At 39.3% G+C, this 24,847-nt stretch overlaps 2 protein-coding genes across 3 annotated transcripts in view; one reads left to right on the top strand and one right to left on the bottom strand.

Moving 5' to 3' along the window:
• Window positions 1-6,103, bottom strand: part of aak1b (AP2 associated kinase 1b) — a 62,863-nt gene extending 56,760 nt beyond the window's left edge. Inside the window, exon 1 of one of the 2 annotated variants that reach the window (XM_017718880.2) lies at window positions 4,840-6,103. In XM_017718880.2, coding sequence (XP_017574369.1) covers window positions 4,840-5,002 — 163 coding nt within the window. In that variant the 5' untranslated portion in view covers window positions 5,003-6,103. The remainder of the gene's footprint in view (window positions 1-4,839) is intronic. The other variant, XM_017718881.2, reaches the window with a different exon arrangement.
• Window positions 6,104-6,875: 772 nt separating this feature from the next.
• anxa4 (annexin A4) overlaps window positions 6,876-24,847 on the top strand; it is a 34,087-nt gene continuing 16,115 nt past the window's right edge. The window contains exons 1-10 of the mRNA XM_017718882.2: window positions 6,876-7,157; window positions 9,772-9,816; window positions 11,452-11,539; window positions 12,893-12,987; window positions 15,770-15,883; window positions 16,371-16,461; window positions 17,337-17,416; window positions 19,184-19,240; window positions 19,450-19,543; window positions 20,047-20,142. Coding sequence (XP_017574371.1) covers window positions 7,035-7,157; window positions 9,772-9,816; window positions 11,452-11,539; window positions 12,893-12,987; window positions 15,770-15,883; window positions 16,371-16,461; window positions 17,337-17,416; window positions 19,184-19,240; window positions 19,450-19,543; window positions 20,047-20,142 — 883 coding nt within the window. The 5' untranslated portion in view covers window positions 6,876-7,034. The remainder of the gene's footprint in view (window positions 7,158-9,771; window positions 9,817-11,451; window positions 11,540-12,892; window positions 12,988-15,769; window positions 15,884-16,370; window positions 16,462-17,336; window positions 17,417-19,183; window positions 19,241-19,449; window positions 19,544-20,046; window positions 20,143-24,847) is intronic.

Below are 24,847 nucleotides of genomic sequence, written 5' to 3'. Positions count from 1 at the left end.
GGGCGCATACACACCGAACAGGTTGCATACACACACCAAACAGGCCAGGTACATCACAAACAGGCCACATTCAGCCTAGATAGGCCGCAGACACTCCGAACAAGCTACAGCCACCCTGAACAGGCCACGTATGCACCAAACAGGCCACACTCAGCCCAAACGGGTTGCGCACACCACACACAGGTTGCACACACAATGAACAGGCCCCATTCACCCCTAACAAGCTGCATATATACTGAACAGATTGCATATACACCAAAAAGTCCACGCGCACACACACACCCACACATACACCAAATCAACCATACACACACAGAACAGATTGCATACATGCCAAATAGACCATATACACAGCAAATAGACTGCATACGTGGCAAAGAGACCACAAACAGGCCACATACACACCAAACTGACCATAGACACACACAGATTGTACACATGCCAAATAGACCATTTGCATGTCAAATAGACTGTATAAGCATTTTAAATATTACTGTTTTGATAACAAGTACTCAAGTACTTAAAGTCTGTAAAATGTTGTTCAAGTCAGCTCTAAAAAAATGCTTTTCAAAAATGTACTATTTTGTAGATTTCATGACTATTCAAAAAAATTTGATCTGATTAGGACCTTAAAGGAGACAAGAACATTCTCATGTCCATCAGTCAAAAAGCAGCAAGTCTCATGTTCTATACAGAACTATTCTATTTGATATCATATGCATATGGTTCTATATAGAAACTTTTTTTAAATGATTCTGTATAGCACCAAAACCAAGTTTTGCTATTGTGCACAAGTTTAGAAGGAGCACCAGAAAATATAATTCATCTGCTTATTTATATGCACATACACCCTGAGCACACGCCTCAGAGATTGTTTAAATAAACAGCAAATAGACTGCATGCACACTGAATACACTGCATACACTCCCAATATACTGTACACAGGCCAAATAGACTCTATACATTCCAAAACAATTTATACACACAAAATAAACTGTATACACACATACACATGCCTAATAAACCATATAAACTCCAAAGATACTGTATATAAGCCAAACATACCATATACTAGAGTTAGATACTATATAGTTCCAGTTTTTCTCTTCTAATACCTAAACTCTGGAAATCAGTCAATATCAAAACGTTATGCTTTTATTTAAATTCTGTGTCTAACATGAAGCTGTAGGAGCAAACGCATAATAAAAATTCATATTACCAAGAATGGAAAAACAAGAACTATTACAAAAGACAGTGGTATATGCTTCTGAATAGTACAACTGCGAAATAAACAGTAATTATAATTCCAGCGTGCGTAATCAAAGAAAGTGTAAGTTTACCCCATAAAAGCAGCTTTTCAAATGTAGCTTTACAAGTTGCTGATCTACTAGGAGCTGCATCAAGTGTAAAATACCTCCAAATTGCAGCCGTGTTTGTTATTAGCCAGCATTAGTCGTGCTGCTTATCTTGTTAGCTGATGTTTAAACTGAGGATTTTTAAAGTGAGACTTGCCCATTATTCATTTCGTATTAACTACATTAACCCAATTTAATATAGCTTTAAGTTTTTGGCCTACATGAAAGTGACGATAATGCAAACGAATGAGATACAGTACAGGAGCTTTTATTCTGATGCACCATAGCACAGAGAAAGAACCGAGGCAGATTTAACACTTGGTCATTTAATTTACTTAAACAAAAATTTGCCTATAATGTGATCATTCATAATTATTAAATGTATGGGCTTTCTGTTTTATTAATACAAACAATGTCCATCGCGTTTCGAATAATGTGCTTCAAGCGAAGAGCAATGGCGGCTGAGAGACGGCGCTAAATGTGTGTTAGACACATCTGGCCAACATCTAAATTTGACTTATTATGCTTTTCAAGATTTTCTCTTTTCTTAAAGGTGAGTTGTAGCTTTTTGTGCATGTAAACGTTTTGCAGTCACAAAGCTCAGCACTCTGCTTTTCTCAGCTGCCTGAAACGCCTTTCTTCTTTGTTACAAGATGACGTGTAACACATTCGATACTGCCCGCCTTCCAGCGAGCTCAGAACGCCCTCACACAGCACACAGCAGCTACTAGAGGAGGAAGAGCGTGGTCAGTGTTGCAGTGTGCAGAAAAGCTGACCGGACTTTCACGATCCACTCTGGATCAAGCTTATAGAGCAGAACCGACGCTGCTGGAGAAACAGCCACAGTGGAGTTCACTGCTGCTCAGGAGAGAAGAGTCTGGCTGCAGACTGCAGGACAGGGGCGGAACATGAAGGGGCGGAACCGCTCTGGAGGCTGATTAGAACAGAGTGTGCAAGAAGACCAATCGGAGCGTGCTAGGCTCATTAGGGGCGAGGCTTAAAGACACAGGAGCACTAACAGAGCGTTTCAGAGACAGTGAATAGAGATGACCAGTGCGATGAACAGTTAAAGCTTTAAATCTGCTCTATTACAAACAAAAATAACAATTAATAACAACAATTATCAACTGAAAATGAGCATAAAAGGTCCTCCTTAATAAAATCAGTATCTGTGCTCATCTTTCATATATAATAAAATCCCATATACACAGTGAATAATGGAAGGAAGCACATACACTGAAAAGAAACTGTCTCAGTATCACAGCCCACATTCATTCACAATTGGTAGAAATGCAATCAATGCAATCCCTCAAAGCAGGCTATTTAATCAGAGGAGCAGATGAGGGGGGGATTTCAGAGAGAGGATTTAGGCTACCGAAATAAAGCTGCTCTGACCACACCGAGACATCACATGACACTTTATGATTCATCCCTACAAACCATTATAACAATAACAAAAACCTGCCTTATGTAAACAGCATTAAAGTTCCCTTTCATCACAGTCATAGCATAAAAGAGTTTGACACAGTATGTAAACACTGCTTAAGTTCCAAAATGTACTGTTCAGTCCTCAGTCCATATGTGTGATCTAAACTACAGAACCAAATCAGAAGCAAATCACCATTTTTGTGATGTCACAAAAACCAACACAATTACATTTCCAACCACTCAGCCAACGGCAGTTTAGCCCCACCCACTCAAACAGAAGTTATAAAGAGTGTTTTAGCTCAGACTGCTTTTTGAATAAAAGCAACTCGCAAAAGTGTGGTTGGGATAGTGTAGTGGTTAACACCTCTGCCTTCTACACTGTAGACTGGGGTTCAATCCCCACCTGGGCAAACACCCTACACTATACCAATAAGAGTCCTTGGGCAAGACTTTTACACCGCCTTGGCCTGCCTGTGTAAAATGATCAAATTGTAAGTCGCTTTGGATAAGAGTGTCAGCCAAATGCCATAAATGTAAATGTAAATGTAAATGAATAAGGAACTATACAGGGCAGCCTATCAAAACAGAGCTCAATTACACACATCAGTCTTAAAGGCACAGTAACAAAAACAGCCTGTTGAGTTCTAAGGTATAAAGAGAATCAACTATGACTCTTTTTGGTTCATAAAACTACACAAACACTATGACACTAAAGGGAAAAATAAGAAATGAAAAAAAATAACAAGAAAAATGTTAAAGGAGCCCCAATCATAGTAAAAAGCGTAGGCCTAAATCATCATTACGCCTGCCTAACAGAACTCATGACGTGGATTCTGACTATGTAACACACTGTTATCTACATACATGGACAAAAGTACAGCTACAATCCAGTCTTAAACATGGGCACTGCTGCTTTTAGCTTTGTAACATTGTCTGACTATTAAAGATGTCAGTGTGTCTGCTGCCCTGAAGAGTTTAATTTGAACAGATCTTCCTTACTTTATCTTGATGATCTATCTCAGAGACCTGGACCCGTATTTATCAGATTTCTCACGGTACAAAAACGCTGATCTAACATTTTAGCTGATCTGACATCAATAGATATGGGCCTCAGTGTTGTTTTTTTTAATGAAGCAAGATTACAGATGTTCCTTTTATATATATATATATATATATATATATATGTATGTATGTGTGTGTTTGTGTGTGTGTGTGTGTGTGTGTGTGTATACACATAGATAGATAGAGAGATAGAGAGATAGATAGGCTGGGTAACATGGCAATATATGGTTCCTGAAGGAGAGCAAAGTTAGTCCAGTATAAGTGGTTTTAGTGCCAAATATTCAATTAAAATCATTTTGTTCAGTTTTTTATGTTGCAATACTGATTCTGTTCCAACTGATCGGATGTCTCATCATCAGATCAGATGACATATGTGAAAATGTCTTCATAATTCTTCTTTTCCTTTCTTTTCTTGTTAATAATAATAATAATAATATTATAAATCATTGATAATATTGGTCCATTAATCTTAATATTATTCCAGGATTTCTATTGGAATACTCAACTTCAGGCTTCACTGAGAATTAGGGGTGGATAATTTGGCAAAAATACATCACAATTATTTTCAAGATACACAGTCTATATAGTCTAATGTTAAGTTTTTTTAGATTTGATATCAAGGAACAGACAAAAAGATCCAGCAGTGCCACATCTACAGAAGTGCTACCAAAACTATAAGTACAGTGATGTTTATACAGTGTTTCGCCCACTGCGCTGCACTTGTGCCAATGGTAGGACTGACAAGGCTCCTATAATGAAACATACAGCTGGTCAGAGCTCTTTAAGTGCTGACAATGTCAAAAGTATGCTCAGAATGTGTATGGAGCCATAATTTATCACAATACAACCAAATATTGTCATATTTGCCCTCTGTTCATACTGAGAACTCCTGCTCTGTAAAACATCCTCCTCACACAAGGAGGACAGCTCTGCAGGCAGGAGGCCTCAGTGACCCCCTGAGATGGTCATATGCTGACCCTGAAGTCCTACACACCTTCTGCCAGCGTTTCCTCCACAGTCACCTGGTGCCGTCCCACTGTAAAATTGCGGCCGATGAAGTTCCCTCCTGCACCGCTGGACCCTCCTGACCCGCCAGCCCCTCCGGAACCCGGGCCAGAACTGACCAGCTCCCTCCGAGAGTCAAAGAACTTCTTCATTGTGCAAAATGTTGTGTTACCAGGAAACAAATAAACAAAAATACAACCCTGTTTCTGTGACTTGCCAGTGATGCTGTTACGGGTTGTGAATGTAAACAGATGATCTAAAGCCACTGAGCTGAATCAGCAGGAGCTACTCTTGCATCACCAGCGGCCTGTGTTTGCACTGTAATCCAGCAAACAACTCAAAACATAAGAGAGACAAAAATGTGCCACCGTAACGTTATTTCTGACCACTGCCATCCAACATCTGTCCCCAGCCAGCTGTTCTGAGCTAGGAGAGGCAACGCTGGAGCATTTCACCAAAACACCGAATAAACAAACCGTTTGTTTGGGACTATAAGCATGTCGCTGCACTGTGTACCTCTATTAAACCGTTAGACACGATTTTAGCTGCTTATTCCAGCTCCAATCTGAGATAACGGTCTGTAAACTCAGCCATTCAGCATCACTAATGCTAATGCTAGCGGTATTTGACAGAGATACAGCACAGGCTAGCGGGCAACATTTAACACTGTTTATACAACATTACATCGTAAATAATCACAAAAAAGACATACACTTTATACTAATCTAACTAAACGTACAACCAACACGCCAGCTAACGTTAATGACCCCAAATCCGCCAGCTAACCAGCTAAAGGACGGGCTTGACTGACTGAGCTAGTTAGCTAGCAAACTACCCCATCAAAATCACTGAAAATTAAAATGATATGCACAACGACCGGTTCTCACAGGTACCCAAAATTGTTAGCTAAACGTTAACCTTCAGATTAAGACATTTCACCGGTTTGTAGAGTGAAAGCGTGGCCAAAAACCGGAGCGATAAATCGCAGCTAACTCGTTAGCACTCCCAGAGGCTAACAGCAGCTAGCCTACACAGCAAACCGGCTCCTGCTTCACATCAGACACTTATAACGTCCGACCTGGTGACACCATCTGCCTGTTTCAATGCAGAACACAGCAGTGAGTTGTGAGGGAGAGTTTATGCCCTGTTTTTTCTTTCTGAATCTCCTTGTTGGGCTGATGTGTTGCGGAATGGAGAGTGAAGCCGGAGTCCAGCGGGGCGCTGGAGCATCGCCGATCTACAAATCATGCGCATGCGCTTTCTGCGCAGGAGAGCTCTTGCAGATCTGCGAAAGTGAGCAGCTGTGTGTAATACGTATTAATGCACTCCAGATGTTCAGCGCAGCTTTACAGTGGGATGGGTGCAGATATTACAGCGCAAATAATTTGTCCTAGCCCCCAGTGCGCCTGAATCAAGCTTTTAGAGACACTGAATACCTGGAATAGGTGTGCTGGAAACTGGGCTGCTGCAAAAACGTGGACTGGCTTTGAAATTGGGCATCAGGTTTAGGGAAATCTAAAGCAATTTCATGTTCAGCTGGTGCTAAAGTAGTGTAGTTTTGTTCTAATTGTACAGAAAGATATATAATATCTTCCTTCCTTTAATAAAAGGAAAATAACAAACTACAGAATGAATAGAAAAAATAAGGTTTTTATGCTCAGCCCTGGTCCTGCAGAACCGCCACCCTGGAGAGTTCAGATCCAGCACAAATGGCTTTAATGTTCATACGCCACTAAAGACCTCCACTACTTGGATCAAGTGTGTTGGATCAGTGTGGTGCTGTCCAGGAGGACTCAGCACACCTCACTAATCTATGACATTCATGACCTGTACTTTTACTGTATAAAAACGAAATCACTCAACAAATTTCAAATTTCAACAGTGCGCATACAAATGGTGTAATAAACTGTAAACAAAATAACTACTTACAAAAAGGAAGTCAAATGTGCATCTGAAAAATGTGAAAGTTTTATGATCTATGATACTTTGTTTCATCCTATCATTATTTTCTTGCCCACCCGTATTTAGACACCCCCGCCTACTCATTGGGTGGACTGCTGGCGTGTACGAACAACTAACCAATCAGAGCACAGGCAGGAAGATGGCTGGCGCCAATCACAGCGCAGGAAGGCGGGACTTGTCTGAGCCTGAGTGGGGAAAAACTCTTTCAGATTCAATGAGGAAATGAAATACGATTCAACAGAGCAGAGCCGCCACCCACATATAATAAAATCCAGCCGTCGGTCAGAAGCTCCATTTCTCCTCTCTGTCGGGTGGGGCTTCCTCAACATACAAACTTTCCTTCAGGTAAGACCCAGCACAGCTCGACAGCTCAACATTTCTTCATTCTTCTTATGAAAAAACACCTTTCTTCCTCGTTTCGTGTTTGTTTATGTGAAGTGACGCCGAAAGGGGCAAAAGTCGAACGAGTTTTGTAATTCTCTCCCAGAAAGTTGGTGTTTTTCTGCGTGACATCAACTGCAAACTTCACATAACGATGCACAGAAGTCTGGTTTAGATACACTGAGCCTAAACGCGAGCGAACAACGGACTTAACGCATTTAAAACAAAAAAATGTTGCTAGTTTTCTGTAATTAATTTGTCATATTGTAATTAGCTTGGCGTCACTTCTTTTAGTGTCCCCTTAGATATGGTTCAGTCAGGGATTGTTTTGCTGTCTTCTTGAGAGAGAGAGAGAGAGAGAGAGAGAGAGAGAGAGAAGACGGGGTATCATTGTATCCTCCACAACTAAATACAACTTTAACGATATTCTTCAAAAATATCAGATATTAAACGCCGTCGTTGACTGTCCTGAGCTCATCTACGCGAATTCGGCCTGACTTTCTCCTCTAAACGTCAAACCACTTGTTGCTTGTGCACTAAAACAGTGAAACCTCGCAATAGTATCATTAATAGAGTATGAAATACTCGCGTTAAAAGGGTTCCCTACTGAAAAGCGACCTCGTTTAGTCGTTTTTACTAATAAAAATGATCATAAACCGAAGTTAGAGGAGTTCACCTAACGTCAAGCTAACGGTTATGCTAAGCTAACTCCCCCTCGGTCACGTGAGCACATCTGTCAGCCGTTTAATTAGTGAGACTGTGAAACACTTGGAGCAAAATCTGGACTTTGTGTTGTGCAGATGTGCCTACAAGTTCACCTTCAGGCTGCAGGAGAGTTCCCTCATAAGAAGACGGTGCTGTGTAATAATAATATTATAATCTTTAATATTTTCTCCTCTGTATATCATGAGTGTACTGCCTGGTCCGCACACTTAAAAAGATGGTTATTCAAGGGTTCTTTAATAAAGACAATGGTTCTGTTTGGAACTGTGAGCTCTATAGGAACCATTTCATGCTTAAACGTTTCTCTGCAATATGAAATGGTTCTATTTTGCACCAAAACGGTGCTATTCTTCCAAGCTTGACATTGTTCAATAACAAGAACCTTTTTTGGTGCTATATGGAACCGTTTTAAAAAAGCTAGAGCAGAACAGACATCTGTGCTTGTTATTGGCTCAGCTCTGCGCTTTCAGTTCAACAGAGCAAGACAACGAGCTTTAAAGAGGACTTGAAAGTTGACACATGGCCCTTAAAGATACTTTATCAGAAACACTCCCCTCGTAGGGCCACCATAACAACAGCAGAACTCTTTGTGGTGCTACATAGAACCTTTTTTCAAAAAGGTTCTATACAGAACCGTCTATAGCACATTCTCCACCAAGCTGAAGAATCATTTCAGCATGCAAAGGGTTCTGTGTATGTATTCGTTCATGGCTGTATAGACACTCTTGAAAAAGATGGTTCTTCAAGGGTTCTTTAATAAACACAGTGGTTCTATATAGCACCAAAATAGTTAACGTTAAGCTTGTAATTATAGAAGAACCCTTTTCACCATGCAAAGAACCATTTAAGCATGTCGTTGCATGACAGTGTCTTTACGACAAAGCAATTTCATTGAAAAATCATTTTTATTGTCATTAATTGTCATTATTACAGTTGTTATTATTGTTAAAATATTTGCTTTTAATGATTTTGCTAATCTCTTGATTCAGTTTTTATTTATGCTTTTTAATTACACCTAAAATGCCAAAAACGATGCACAGAAATGTGTGTGTTCATGAAAGTCTCACCAATATTTGCTGTAGCCTTACAGTGAAGGATTTTGTATGGACAAACAATATTTCAGCTGAAAAGAGTCTTAATTTATAAAATATTACTGATCATTACCATTTCTGGAAACGCTTTTCGGAGAAAAACATCCTCTGGATGGAAACATAGCTGCATGAACAGATCAGCTCCCGTTTCAAACACAGCTGGAGGAGTTTCTGATAAAGTGGCCAGTTAGTGTATAGCAGCTGTAACGTCTGTGTGATGAATTATTCATGCGCGTTCAGAGGCTGGTGACCCAGAACAGGCCGCCAGCTGCCCCTCTGTCCTTCAGGGAAGCCCCTTTGTGTCTGTAAGGTGAGCAGGACTGTGATAATTACAGGTTTGTTTTGCCTCTTTAATAACCTGCTGATTCTGTTCAGCAGTGTTATTTATTTATTTACACTGTGCTAATCAGGCTTATTTTACACACATCATCATTTGAACTTTTCAGATTACAGAGTAGTGTCACCTGAGAAAGAGTGAGATTGAGATTCTTCAGGAAACGATTCAGTGCATCACAGAATCAGTCAGTCAGCCTTTATTTCCACTCAGAACTCCATTAATGGTGACCCTCATTTACAGTGTAACAATAAAAATCAGTGAGACAAGAGAACAAGAAGGTTTATAAGAAATAAAAACAAAAGCTCAAACAAGAAATAGGCAAAATAAAGCAATAACATTGTAATAAAACAATATAAAGTACACACTTTAAAAGGATGGTTTTCAAGGTTTAAAGAAAATTTGACTAACGTTTTATTTTCTCTTGTAGATCTTCTTTGGATTTCCAGTTCAGTCCTGTAGCACCATGGCAGCAGTGAGTTACATTTAAAAATATATAATGAACAAAATGCATCTTGTGTTATTTTCACATTGTCCAGTCGAATAAGCCAATTCTGGTTTGTGATAACCTGTATATAATATCAATGACAGTGTGACTGGATGCACCAGTAGGGTTTATGCATATTTGTAGGCTAGGTTTGTTAAAACATTAAGAACATTGCACCGAAATTTACACTTTGTCATCTCACTCAGAAGGTGTTTAAAATTGATCCTTACATTGAGTAATCGCTGGTTCAGGTTGTGTCAGTAACTGGTTCAGTGTGTTTTCATGCTCTTGAGTAATCAAATAACGGGGAAATTCCAGGTCTACATGAGTCAGGCAGTAATTGAATTTTTGCTTTACATCCAGCCAATATCACAGAATAAGACATAACGTACAAGTCAAACTTCGTTTAAAAACATATAGTCACTTCACCTGAAAATATGAACATACATCATTTAGAAAATTAAGAATATTTAAGTCCTTCATTTTGTCAAGCATGTAGCTGGTTTCAGTGTCGCTCCAGAATTGTTGTGTGAATCTTGCGGATTCTGTGTGACTGCTTGCCGTTTCTGGGACAGCGCTCTGTTTTCACACATGTGCAGACTGAGAGAAAGAAATCAGAGTGAGGGTCTACATGCCTTGAAAAACTCCATTACTGAGCTCAAATCCAGCCTCTTTATCAGATTTTTCAAAGTGTGCTTTTTACACAACCACTTAATAATCAGATATCTTCCTATTTTTGTAAACAATCAGGTTCTTACCCCCCTAAAAAGTCTGGGCTCAAAAGTTTTACACATTTCTATAACATAAGAATAGCTCCACCAATTTACCCTGACGTCCCAGTAGTTACTGAATAATAAGCCTTATTATGTAATAAGGCTGGGATTTTAAGGGCTTGAATGCATGTACACGCACTCACTGTCTATATATGCAGTCTTCTCCTTCCAAACATTATCTGATGTCATCTGGAATTATTTTCAACGTTGACTGTTATTTTTATTTTTATTTTTTTATCATTATGCCATTTAATTTATTTTTAGTCATGCTGGCAACATGAATTAGCAAGAAAGCTAAGCAGTTATCATTACCTAACATCTGTAATTGTTGTTTTCAAAAGGAGGTTAGTTGCTAAGACCAGGCTTAGTCGCAGATGGGCATAATTTTGGTTGGTATGATGGATGTTAATTTTAGCATTTAAGATCTTTTGGCACAGTCAGCCTGTATGTTGTAACATGTGATGTTATCTAAAGTTAATTCCTCTTAAATGCTCTGCAGAAATATTGCAGACACACAGTTCCATTTGCAGAAGGTTTGCAGCATATAGAACAACTTCATATCCTAAAGCTCATATTATGGAGTTTGGTGTAAACTGTAAACAATGTTTCCAAACCTAATCTCCACTCTATACTACACTGTATGATTTAGTAGAACACTATACTATATAAGCCCCTACTGCAGTCCATATAGGGAAACAACGTATATGGAGACATTTACATATCAGTCTTTAGGTGTAGTAACAAAAGTCTGGAAGAAAAGAGGTTTGAAAATGATCATGTAAAACTGAATGATGACTGTGGTTCATAAAACCACACAAACTTTAAAATTAAGTGTGTTTCTGTGCTGCAGTTGGGCACTCGTGGTACAGTGAAGGAGGCTCCAGGATTTAATCCTGAACAGGACACAGAAAACCTAAGAAAAGCCATGAAAGGAGCAGGTGAGGAGCCCTGATTTTACCTCTGTCTATTTACTAAGGCAAATAACGGAGGCTTCTTTTACTTTATTATATTCCTGACTCTCCTTTTACTGTCCATATTACTGACCTTCCTTTTACAGTCCACATTACTGACCTTCCTTTTACTGTCCACATTACTGACCTTCCTTTTACTGTCCATATTACTGACCTTCCTTTTACTGTCCATATTACTGACATTCCTTTTACAGTCCATATTACTGACCTTCCTTTTACTGTCCATATTACTGACCTTCCTTTTACTGTCCATATTACTGACATTCCTTTTACAGTCCACATTACTGACATTCCTTTTACAGTTCACATTACTGACATTCCTTTTACTGTCCATATTATTGACCATCCTTTGACTGTGCCAAATTACTGACCCCCTTTTACTGTTTACATTACTGACCTTCCGTTTACTGTTCTAAATGACTGACCTTCCGTTTACTGTACCAAATTACTGACCCCCCCTTTTACTGTACCTAATTACTGACCCTCTTTTCACTCCACCAAAAATCACTGCCCCCCTCTTTTACTGTACCAAATCACTGACCCTTCTTTTACTGTACCGAATTACTGACACTGCTTTCATTCTACTGAATTACTGATCCCCTTTTTCTGCACCAAATTACTGTCCTTAATTTCACTCTGCCAAATTGATCATTGTTTTACTGTAGCAAACCACTGACCCTCCTTTTACTATACCAAACTACTGAGCCTCTGTGATCACCTTCTAGCTGTCCATGCATTTCAGGGCAGACCTTACAGTTTAGGAAGGCTAAATTGGGACAGAGCATTTTGGAAAATCTGCATCAGCTTAAAGACAGAGTGGAAAAAGACTTTAGTGCTTTAGAGCTTTGAGGAGAGGAGGAGAGGAGTGTCTCAGTGCTGGAAACACTGATGAAGTTAAATTGAGTGGAATTGGCATCAGCTGAGTGCAGTGTGAGGTGAATTAAATAAAACAGGGTCAGTTGGTGATAAACTGGAGAATGTTGCTAATGCTATCGCTGCATGTAAGAAGTTCTCAGTGGAGAAAAGCCTCTCGTGTGGTTCCCCCACTTTTGTTAAAGCTGGTGTCTAAACAATGCTGCCGGTGGGATGTATTGTTTATTCTGCAGTGGATCATTTGAAATAGCAGAGCGTTAAAGCGATAGTTTGGTGGGAAAAAAACAAACTTGCACATTTTGTCCCTTTAAATCAAATGCAATAGATCATTTGTAGTAGCTCCAGTGCTAGCAAACTTCAGACACCAAACATGCCTTGACTGTTCAACTACATTTACATAAATTATGTTTTCTGATCTCTTGCTTTAAAAATGTGCTTTTCTTTCAGGCACTGATGAGGCAGCGATCATCTCCATCCTTCCTCACCGCACTATTGCACAGAGACAGCAGATAAAGGAGGCTTATAAACGGGCCATAGGGAAGGTAAATCACCCTATACACTACACTGTTCATTGCTGCCAGGATTTCACAATGTTTAACAAAACTTTTCCACAGTAAAACACTATATTATCATTTTATTGTGATACCAATTCATTATAACCCTCTGGGGTCCACAAACTCACCCATGCATCAATTATGTTTTTATATCTGCTTCTGTATCTTTGCGATAATCCAGCACAGAAATCCAGTTCAAACATCTCCTGAATGTGTAGAGTTGCCCTTTCCATTCCATTTTATCACGAGATTATACGTGATTTACATCCAGAGTAATAAGACTATGAAGAGGGGCTGAGATACACATCATCTGCCTCTCACTGAGTGGAACAGGTGGATTCGTGTGTCCATCTATATTGTGTGTAGGAAATCAGTGTCCACAGGACTGACCATCCTGCCAGAAACCCTTCATTCTTTGTTCAGTCCACATCGGAGACACATGTGAAATGGTGTGGGAGTGGGAGGGGTTCTGGTTGTATTGGGAGGGGCTTCAGTCATACTGGGAGGGGTTGTGCTTGTACTGGGAGAGGTTTTGTTTGTACTGGGAGGGTAGGGGTTGTGGTTGTACTGGGAGGAATTTCGTTTGTATTGGGAGGGGTTGTGGTTGTACTGGTGGTGGGGGGGCAATGGTTGTACTGGGAGGAGTTTTGGTTGTACTGGGAGGGGTTTTGGTTGTTGAATGTGTCTTGGAGAGACGGATGTGATTATGCTCCTGTAACGTGGCTCAAATGTGTCCACCTCCTGAAGCGGTCTGGTTATATACATCTTGTCTGCGTTTACACTTGCATTATTATGTGGCCTCATCCAAATATAATTCTGATACTCAAGACAAAAGAAGTGACCAGGTGTAAATCGGGTCAAAGGCTATGTTAGACTGCCAGCCCAAATCTGACTTATCCAGATGATATACAGGTTGATGTTTTATGGTCTGGGCAGCAAAAAGCAAAAAATGTGTGCAAATCAGATTTAAACCACATTTGGAGTTGGTTTGAAATGCGACCTCAATCAGATTTTTACAGTGTCTCAGTCTGGACGCTCTGGACGCTCAAATCGGATTTCAAAGTGTTTTGCTTCACTTGCAATACAACAAGCAATGACGATGTCAAATCCAGAGTGATCAAGTGCAGGGATGCAAGAAGAGCTCCAAAGATTCAGGATTATGAAGAGAGTTCCAAAGAGTTTGGAGGGTGACATGATGCACCTTCAGCTCTCCTGCATGCATGTTTGAAATCCGCATCACCAGCGTAGCTACATCGTTACTGACGTCTAAATTGTGGACAGAGTGGACAGTTGGCTCAAAAGATCTGATTTGAGAAACAAATACAATTCGAATGCAGTCTAAACGCAGACCAAGTGTATGGAAGGATAACAGCTACAGCAATCATGTCATATTATAGAACATTGCTTTTTGTACTGTTATGTACTGTTAATACGGTTCAGTGAATGACTTTGAGAGTAATGCAAACAATTTTACAGTGAGATTTTACAGTGTGAGCGCTTTAGTACATGGAGATTATTGATGCTATAAAGAAAGAAAACAGAACAATGAAGCTTACTTGTGTCATCAGAGATTAAAACGTACGTAGACACTAATCAATCACAATTTGCAAGGTTTATGATGGAGGTGATAGAGGAATATTCCTCCTGTATTTGCATAGCGATTTGGTTTCCAAGGTAACAAGATATCAGGGTGAACTTTTTTCATGCTTTTTATGAATTTATGGTCATGCATATGGCTTTGCAAAGGGAGTGGCACATAGAAACGGATGTAGATGTTAATCATTGACTGATGGAGAGCAGCTAACAGGTTAAACGGCAATATTGATCTGTTTTAGAGACAGATTCTGTGGCTCCTGAGGGTTAAACAATAACTCCAGCTCTGAAAGTTGAGGGTCAGAATGAAGCTTTATGTTTGTACGGGGAGTCTCAGCTTGGCCTCGCTGGTGTTTGCAGAAGTTTCTGGAAAGAACAGATTTCCCTGTGTGTGTCTGTTTGGTCAGAAACAGTGAGTCACACGGGTGGGAACAGCATGGAGTGCAGGACACTCTCTCTCTCTTTCTCTCTCTGTCCATAAAAGTACTGTTTGAAGAGCAGTTTTTATCTAAATAATGATTTTCTTTTCCAAACTGGTGTTAAAAGCTCATATCGAAGCTCTCTTTGTGCAAAGTTACACACTAAGAGATTTGAGTGCTGAAATCACAACAAGGGGATAAAACAGGCGTGGTCTTTGACTCCGAAAGTGAATTACTGGGCACTGGTTCCATTATTTCTGTTTATTATTTTTATTTTGTGCAACTTGGTGAAACCAAAGACAAATTTTCAGAAATGGACAATAAAGTTTATTACTGAACCATATTAAACAGTTCTGCCATATTCAACACATCTGGCAAAACCAAATAAATAATTTGTAAAAATTGTCAACACATCAGTGTTTCAGCATTTAAACATTCAAAGAAAATCCACTCTAACACCTTGATACGACTAATGTCAATAAGTAATTACAATGTTTTTATTAAAATGTTTTTACAATTTTTTACTCTTGCTTTCATATCTCTCTCTCTCACCCATGTTGTTTACTATGTGTGAGTTTATACTGTAGTTAATTGATAGATAGATAGGTAGGTAGGTAGGTAGGTAGGTAGATAGATAGATAGATAGATAGATAGATAGATAGATAGATAGATACTTACTTCATTCATCCCGAAGGACGTCTTGCAAACTGTAACTGATAGAGGCAAATAAATAAATGATCTGGCTGATGTCGTTGCAGGAACTGGTCGATGAGCTGAAGTCAGAGTTGACCGGTAATTTTGAGAAAGTGGTGATCGGGCTGCTGATGCAGGCCCCTTTTTATGATGCATATGAGCTGAGAAACGCCATTAAGGTCAGTGTTAACGTCTGTCTGTCTGTCGATCTGTCAGTCTGTTTCTATATCTATTAAAATAACTGTCTGTCTGTCTGTCTGTAAACTTATTAAGTTCAGTAGTTCAGTTCTATTTTTTATGAATTCAAGTGGTTTTATGAGGGTTACAGTAAAGCTCTGATGTGTTTAGTGAGAGCACTAGTTACCTATTGGTAACTAGCAAAGATACTTTCTCTAGACAGACAAAGCACTTCTTGTAAGTCGCTCTGGATAAGAGAGTCTGCTAACTGCTGTAAATGTAAATGTAACACAGAACATCTGTTATTAATTAACACATTTGACTATGTTTGCAGAGCTGTCATGTTAATTTAATCATGAAGCAGTGATTTACAGTTTAGTGATACGGCCTTTCCTCTAAAAACACATAGATGTGCTTAGATGTTAGACTGATCGGGACCAACAGCCATAACTGAGATGTGTGTTTGTATATGCGTATGTTAATATTCAGGGTGCTGGAACAGATGAAGCGTGTCTCATTGAGATTCTGGCCTCTCGGAGCAGCTCGGAAATTAAAGCTCTCACTGCAGCCTACAGTAAAGGTAAACACTCACATGGGGTGCACACATTTTTTTTGTCAAACTTTCTTTGTGGTAGGGATGAGTCAGAATTTTTGAGAATATTCTAATAGGCTTGAAAATGTGAAAAATCAAATGGTAAATTAGCATTTTTAATATGTAATATAGCTTTTTTCTAATGTTATACATTCTCATATTTAAGAGCTATGAGCTGTCTGAACTTTGTCCCTCTACCAGAGGGGAGTGTAGAGCTGTGTCTTATGTTCTGGTCAGAGGTTCTAAACTGTTTAGTCCAGGAACAGAAAGGCAACTGCATGCCCTCTAAAGGCTACTGCAGTTGTCTAAAGGCTACCACACACCATGTAAAGACCACTGGGCAGATGTATGTTTGTATGTGCTTATGTTAATATTTCACCATCTAAGACTACTGCACACTGGACAAAAAGTTTCAGACCGTGGAGCAGATAGAACATAGATCAGCAATAGTACAGAGAAAAGCTGTGATAAACGTCCAACTCAGCTAAAAGGTACAAGGAGGCTATGATGCAACTGGCCTAGTAACGTTAGCAATGCTAAGGTGGTGGCACTGTCTCTCGTGGTTGTCTTACAAAGGCTAGCAACTCATTTAGCCTTACATTTTAGCACATTGCCTTGCCATTACTTTATTACAGCCTCTCAGAATGACTGTGTGGATCATATGAACATTATAGAGCACTAAAAATGTATCAACAATTCAGATTCACCAGGTTTATTAATGTTACTGCCCTAATGCATGCTCCTGCCGCAGTATGTGTTCATTGTCTGATGGTCTGCTAAGGTTATGGTTACTTTTTTGCATAATGGCATCATTATTTGAGTATGCAAACTGTAATGGTTTTATTTTCTTATAACAATGGCAGAGTATGGGAGGAACCTGGAGGACGATATATGTGGAGACACGTCTGGAATGTTTAAGAGGGTTCTGGTGTCTCTGCTCACGGTAATACTCCATCACTTCATCACATACACCATCACACCACTGCTCCCCACTTTCTGTAATATTGCTGCTCTTTATAGAGCTTAAAAAATGAAATCATTTTGCTGTTAATTTTTCACTAACACATCCTGTTACCTCCATTGAGCTGTGTAAACCCATTTGAAGAACAAAACAATTGATCTTTATTTATATATATTTTGGTTAAAAAATTTCATAATACTTTAAAACATGAAAAAAGGACACAAGCAGCAGGAAATGAGCCACACTACCTCTTGGTACATGCTAACCTAAACAAATAATCTGGATTTTAAAAACAGTATTATTTATATAGAGAGTTTATTTTTATACTTACTATTAGGAGCTCTGTAAGAAAATGGTCTTCCACTAACTGAGCTGTAAGAGATCCTACAGGATGTCATACTTAAGTTTTTAGTTTGAAGTTAGCACAAGCCTACCTGTTGCTATGCAAAACATACCATGAAAAAATAATTGTCCTCTTTTTTAATTAAAATAGTTTTAAAACAGATTCTCTAGTCCATACAGCCTGTATATGGACTCTAAACAGCATAATTTGAATTCACTGTTTTTGTGATGTTGCAAAAATTAAGATTTTATATATTATCTGCCTACTCAGCCTACAGCCATTTAGCCCCACCCGTTTGTGCTGAAGCCATAAAGAGTGTTTTTAGCCTGGATCGCTTTTTGAATGAGGCACAGCCCATCAGAACAAAGCTTATTTACATATATCAGTCTTAAAGACACAGCGACAAAAACACCCTGTTTAATTCTGAGGGATAGAGAGAGTTTGGAAAGTGGTCATGTAGGGTAAATGTGAAATATGACTGTTTTTTGGCACATAAATCCACATACACGTCATAAGTCGATGTCAGAGAAAAAATAAAATGCAAGAAAAATTTGGAAAATGGGCCGAACGATAAGTTGTATACATTTGTTTGTATCTGGTTGTGATGGTCAGCTACAAATTGTTCAGTAGGGTTAAACAGGGTTAAACTCATTGTTTCACTGTCGCCGAGCTGTAGGGCTGCTCTGAGTCTGCAGAGCACTCCTGTTTATTTGCATTGTAAATGCAGCCCAGCAACACACCTGCACATGTCTATTCTTTCCTTATTGGTGAATAAATGCACCTGTAGAATAATTTACATGCCACAGGAACTCAACCACTGGCACGCTCTGACTGCAGACAGGTGCTCTGACTTTTGGCTGTAGAGGTGTTTAGGAGACTGTAGATGGCGCCGCAAGACATTGTAATTTTAAGCTGCAGCAAAAAAGATTTTCAAATCTTCACCTGGAGTTTAATATAAATGATTGTTTTCTTTGTTCAGTTTGCAATAACTGTCCATATTAAAGCCAAATCATGTTCATTTAAAACAAAACAATCAATGTTATGTAAATATAAGTGCCAGTCTTTTTGAGTATTTTTGTTTATTAAGCACATCTAAAACAAAAGTGCTACACATAATAAGAATATATGAAATGTCAAAATGCACAGTTTATACAACCTCTTTACCAAAGAGAAAATATATCAGTAATATTCAAAATAATTAAACAGCCTAAATAAATATTCATTAAAATTTTAAATGCTAGTGTAAAATACTATGTGTTAAATCTTACAGGGATTTATTGCTTATTTGAAAATAAAAGCAGAAAAAGTCAAGAAGACGACAAACTTTTTGTAGGCAGTGAAACAATTTTGCATTTCAGTGAAAGAGGCCCAACTGTGTTGATGTTTGTTTGTTTGTTTGTTTACAGGCAGGTAGAGATGAAAGCACTACTGTAGATGAGGCTTTAGCCAAACAGGATGCCAAGGTGAGCACAGACATTTCACTTACTACTCCCAACTAACTGGCTTCTCATTCACATTTTCTGTTCCACCTTAAATGCAGTACCACAGTATTACAACTACACTATTTAAGGTGGAACAGAAAGGTTTGGTCCAACAGGACTAAAAGTTAAAAGTAAAAAGTAGATACTTTTCTCACTGGTTTGTGGAGTTGACTGTAACATGTGTTTTACAGGAGATTTACGAAGCAGGTGAAGCTCGCTGGGGAACAGACGAGGTCAAATTCCTCACCGTCCTCTGTGTGAGGAACAGAAACCATTTACTGAAAGGTACTCATTACAGAAAAGACAGACAGACAGATGGGCAGTGTTCAGTAGTGTACAGTATACTGCCCCCATGTGGTGTAAAGTGTTCAGTAGTGTACAGTTTACTGCCCCGTGTGGGTGGAATGTTCAGTAGTGTACAGCACCAAGTGGTGTGAAAGTCTTAAGTAGTGTACAACATATCGCCCCATGTGGTGTGAAAGTGTTCAGTAGTGTACAGTATACTGCACCATGTCGTGTAAAGGTTTCAGTAGTGTACAGTATACTGCCCCATGTGGTGTAAAGTGTTCAGTAGTGTACAGTGTACTGCCCCATGTGGTGTGAGTGTTCAGTAATGTACAGTATACTGCCCCATGTGGTGTAAAGTGTTCAGTAGTGTACAGTATATTGCCCCTTGTGGTGTAAAGTGTTCAGTAGTGTACAGTATACTGCCCCATGTGGTGTGAAGGTGTAAACATGGTCTTACATTAATTAACTAATTTGTATTCTCTTTGCTCCGCCTGCTGCAGTTTTTCAGGAGTATCAGCAGATCTCTGGCCGTGACATTGAGGACAGCATTAAGAGGGAGATGTCCGGCTGTCTGGAGGACGTGTTCCTGGCTATAGGTGGGTGGGAACATTTGGGGGGGGTTTATGGGTGATTGAGCCAGTGGGTTGAGTTCAGGATCAAAGGTTCATTAAGAAAATGGAGTAACATTGTTTACTGAGCACAACACGCAGACACAGACACATCAGTCTAACACAGCGGCTCAAAGCTTTTAATTATCTTTAACATTTCTTCATTAAAGGTGATGTTTCATACGCTCTTTTTTTTGTAATTAAAGTCTTTTATTTAAACACAGTAAACAAAAGCTCGTATGGTACATCATATAGAAAACAGAGGAAGGAAGGCCACTTATCAAAAAGATACAAACATCTCTTAGTTCTTGTCTCATAATCACGCTGTTAGTCAGAAGTGAGATATTCCATAAAATAATCCCAAATTCCCAGTTCCACAGGCCCTTTGCCCCTTATTCTGGCTAACATAACCTCATATGATGTGGTCTCACTCATTAGGATTTTCCACTCTTGGAGTGTTGGACATGTGGGTGCTTTCCAATGTCTTAATATGACTCTAGCGGCTGTGGTTATCCCCACCATCAGAACTGAACATGCCCTTTTTGTTAGAGTTGGGGTTTCTGTTTTATCTCCCAAAAGACTTTTTCACACTTCCAACATGAACTACTGTTTGTTAGTCCTGTTTTGAAGAGCCTACAAGGTGTCCAATAATACCGGTGCAGAATTTTATGTTGGATAAATTTCCCTCTAGCTTCTCTGACATATTTGCCATTTTGTGCTATGATTTGACCCCAGGCATCCTCACTAATTCCACATTTAAGGTCTCTCTGCTAAATTATTCTTAAATGATCACATGTGTTACTAATTAAATAAATTGAGTTTTTATAAAATATTGATGCCTTATGGTTAAAAGGGTTATCTAGATAGTCAACAATTGGATTGGCTAGTCTGTCTGACTGAAACTTTTCCAGAAATCTTCAAGTTCAGTAAATGACATGAATGTCCCTTCTTTATAGAGCTCATTTACAGTGTGTATACACTTGTCCAACCATCTTTTCCAAAACACTTTCTGCTTCCCAATCTTCACCTCTGGGTTGAGCCAGAGTGAAGCATAAGGTTGTTTTTAGTGTGAAATCTTATGCAATTTATGGACCTTTGTCTAGACCTCTTGAGAATGCTTAGTGACTGGCTTTACGTCTTTCCCTTTACTTTTTAAACATTGGGATAGCACATTCATTAGATGGAATGGTGCTGCCAGGTTTTTCTCTGTATTAGCCCACACTAAACTAGGCACCGTTCCCCTCCAGTGGTTAATTATCTTAGCCATCTCAAATGACAAAATATATAGCCTAACATCTGGGAGACCAAGCCCTCCGTTCTCTGTGGACGCACACATTTTACTCCATTTAAACCTGGGCTTCCTCCCTGCCCATAGAAATTCTCTGATTACACTTTCATATTGTTTAAAAATGTTACTAAGTGGCAACATCATAGATATATAGTCAAATTATAGTGTTATTACCATTTTAATAACATTTATCTTCCCCCAAAGGCTCAGGTTTAACTTTCCCCATTTACCCAAGTTTGTTTTAATGTTTGAAAGAGATGCTCAAAGTTCAGTGTTGCCATTTCACCTAGCTCTGAGGTAAATTTAATGCCCAGATAAATCATGCCTTTAGGAATCCATCTAAAATTATACTTTTTTATTATTTTTGGGTGACAGTGCCTAGATATAGGCATTGCCTCTGATTTGGTCCAATTAATTTGGTAGCCAGACAACCTATAGTATGTATCAATAGTGTCCATTAGTGCAGGTAAAGAATTTTGGGGATCACTAGTCAGGAAAAGAATATCATCAGCATAAAGCATTAGCTTATGTTCACTCCCACCACCATCCACTCCTCTGATGGCCGGATTTGCTCTTATGGCCACCGCTAGGGGTTCCAGCGCAATTGTAAACAAGAGAGGCGACAAGGGTCAAGCATCCCTGTCGCGTTCCTCTAGAAAGATCCAAAAGAGGCGAAGTAAGTCTGTTTGTCAAAACTGACGCTTTAGGGTTCCATCCATCCATCCATCCATCCATCCATCCATTTTCTAAGCCGCTTCTCCGTCAGGGGGGGTGCTGGAGCCTATCCCAGCAGTCCGCTTTAGGGTTGCTGTATATTATTTTTATCCATTTTGCAAAACCAGAACTAAAACCAAACCTCACCAGAGCCGAGTGTAAGAAACCCCACTCAACCCTATCAAAGGTCTTCTCAGCATCAAGTGAGACAGCAGCCACTGGCACTGCGCTAGAGGCATTTAACCACATTAAGTGCATGAGTCTTCTCAAATTATCAGTAGAAGACCTATCCTCTATAAAGCCTACTTGGTCTATATGTATAATGTGTGGTAAGACTGTTTCCAATCTTAGGGCCAGTACCTTAGCCAATATCTTCCTATCTACACTGATGAGGCTGATTGGTCTAAAATTAGCCGGATCTGTATGATCTTTTCCTTTCTTAGGTATCAGAGAGATGAGTGCTTCATTAAAAGATGGTGGAAGTGAGCCTCTTTAAAAGGCCTCCTGAAACACATTTGTCAGTATTGGAGTAATTATATCAATATATTCCTTTTAGTACTCCACAGGAAACCCATCCATTCCTGGTGATTTCCCTGTATTCATGGCTAAGATGGCAGTTTTAACCTCTTCTTTGGTTATTGGTGCATCAAGAAGAGCCGCCTGATCAGAAGATAAATTTGGAAGATTTATGTTTGAGAAAAAATCTCGGACTGATACCTCATTTAAAGCACCAGATGATCTATACAGGTTCTCATAGAATTCTTTAAATACATCATTAATACCTTTAGAAGATGTTATAAGAGAACCTGCTGCTTATTGCTGGAGTCATGTGGGCAGAGCTTTGTTCTTTTTACTGTCTGGCCAAAAGTCTGCCAGTCTTTTCTCCTGACTCATAAAATCGTGTTGAAAGTCTGAACATAGCATATTCTGCTGTTTTATTGAAAATGTCATGAATTTGAAACTTACATTTACAAATGTTTTTAAATAAGCTTTCAGAGTAATGTCTGGCCAAATCTTTTTCCATGCTATTTATTTCTGCTTCCAGTTTGTTAATACTGTGCTCTTTTTTCCTTTTTGAAGTCTGTGCAATCATTTTACCCCTAATGTATGCTTTAGATGCCTCCTAAACCATCGCTACGCTGTCTGTGCTACCCAAATTAATTTTAAAAAATGAGGATAAGTCCTCTGCAAGTTCTTTAGAAATTATCTTATCCTGTAGCCGAGATGTGTTCATTCTCCATCTGCCTCGTCTAAGCCTGTCTGAATGTATATTTACACAGAACTCAACAGGTGCGTGGTCTGACAGGGAAATAGCATTGAGAGTGCTATCAGTGATGGCACTGGTTAGACTCTGAGAGATCAAATAAAATCAATTCTTGAGTAGGATTTATTACAGTGGGAGTAGAATGTGTATTCCCGGTTTCTAGGATTGACCAATCGCCAAACATCAGTCAGGCCATTGTCCTCCATCAACATGTGAATAGCAGCTCTATCCTTTGGTGATGTGATGCCTGAGTATTTACTTTTATCTAATATCCCATCCTGATTGAAGTCTGAATGACATGAATGTCCCTTCTTTATAGAGCTCATTTACAGTGTGTATACACTTGTCCAACCATCTTTTCCAAAACACTTTCTGCTTCCCAATCTTCACCTCTGGGTTGAGCCAGAGTGAAGCATAAGGTTGTTTTTAGTGTGAAATCTTATGCAATTTATGGACCTTTGTCTAGACCTCTTGAGAATGCTTAGTGACTGGCTTTACGTCTTTCCCTTTACTTTTTAAACATTGGGATAGCACATTCATTAGATGGAATGGTGCTGCCAGGTTTTTCTCTGTATTAGCCCACACTAAACTAGGCACCGTTCCCCTCCAGTGGTTAATTATCTTAGCCATCTCAAATGACAAAATATATAGCCTAACATCTGGGAGACCAAGCCCTCCGTTCTCTGTGGACGCACACATTTTACTCCATTTAAACCTGGGCTTCCTCCCTGCCCATAGAAATTCTCTGATTACACTTTCATATTGTTTAACCCTTGTATTATGTTTCGGGTCAATTTGACCCATTTCAATTTTTGTGTTGACCAAAGTGCAGGTTATCCTTACTTTTTGTCCATGAAATTGTATGACTTTTCCTCATCTAGGGTCATGAACTACTGTGTAAAATCTGGACACTTTGATGTGTCGTGGTGTGTCTGCACAGAGTTTGTATACAAAGATGATGTTGCGGGTCATTTTGACCCAGACACAAATTAGCTGTACAAATCCAAAATAAACATCTTACAAGTACATGTCTTTTTATGTACTTTATTTTGATTGCCTCTGAATAGCCATTCAGAACCAGGTGTGTATGGAAAAGGGACTTTCTCTCCCCTGCCCTTGTCACTCTTTCCATGCCCTTTCTTTGAGAAATACACCAAAAATGAGCTCCAGAAGATTTACAGCTGAATTTACAGCTGATGTAGAGGAAGAGATTTCAGAGATGGAGGATTCCTCAGAGCCAGAGGACAATGCTATTGATGATCCAGATTGTCAGTTTTCCCATGATGATGAGGATTCAGAGGACGAGTCTACTAGTGTCCCTTCAACAGATGAAAACCAAGAAACGCCACAATCTTCATCCACAGAGGGGATATGGACATCTAAAGATGGTAAAATAAAATGGTCAACATCACCACACCAAAGCCGAG

This window comes from Pygocentrus nattereri, chromosome 18, assembly GCF_015220715.1.
Source record: "Pygocentrus nattereri isolate fPygNat1 chromosome 18, fPygNat1.pri, whole genome shotgun sequence".
NCBI classification, from domain to species: domain Eukaryota; kingdom Metazoa; phylum Chordata; class Actinopteri; order Characiformes; family Serrasalmidae; genus Pygocentrus; species Pygocentrus nattereri.
Note: the sequence above shows the minus strand (reverse complement) of the source record. Positions and strands in the feature narration are given on the sequence as shown.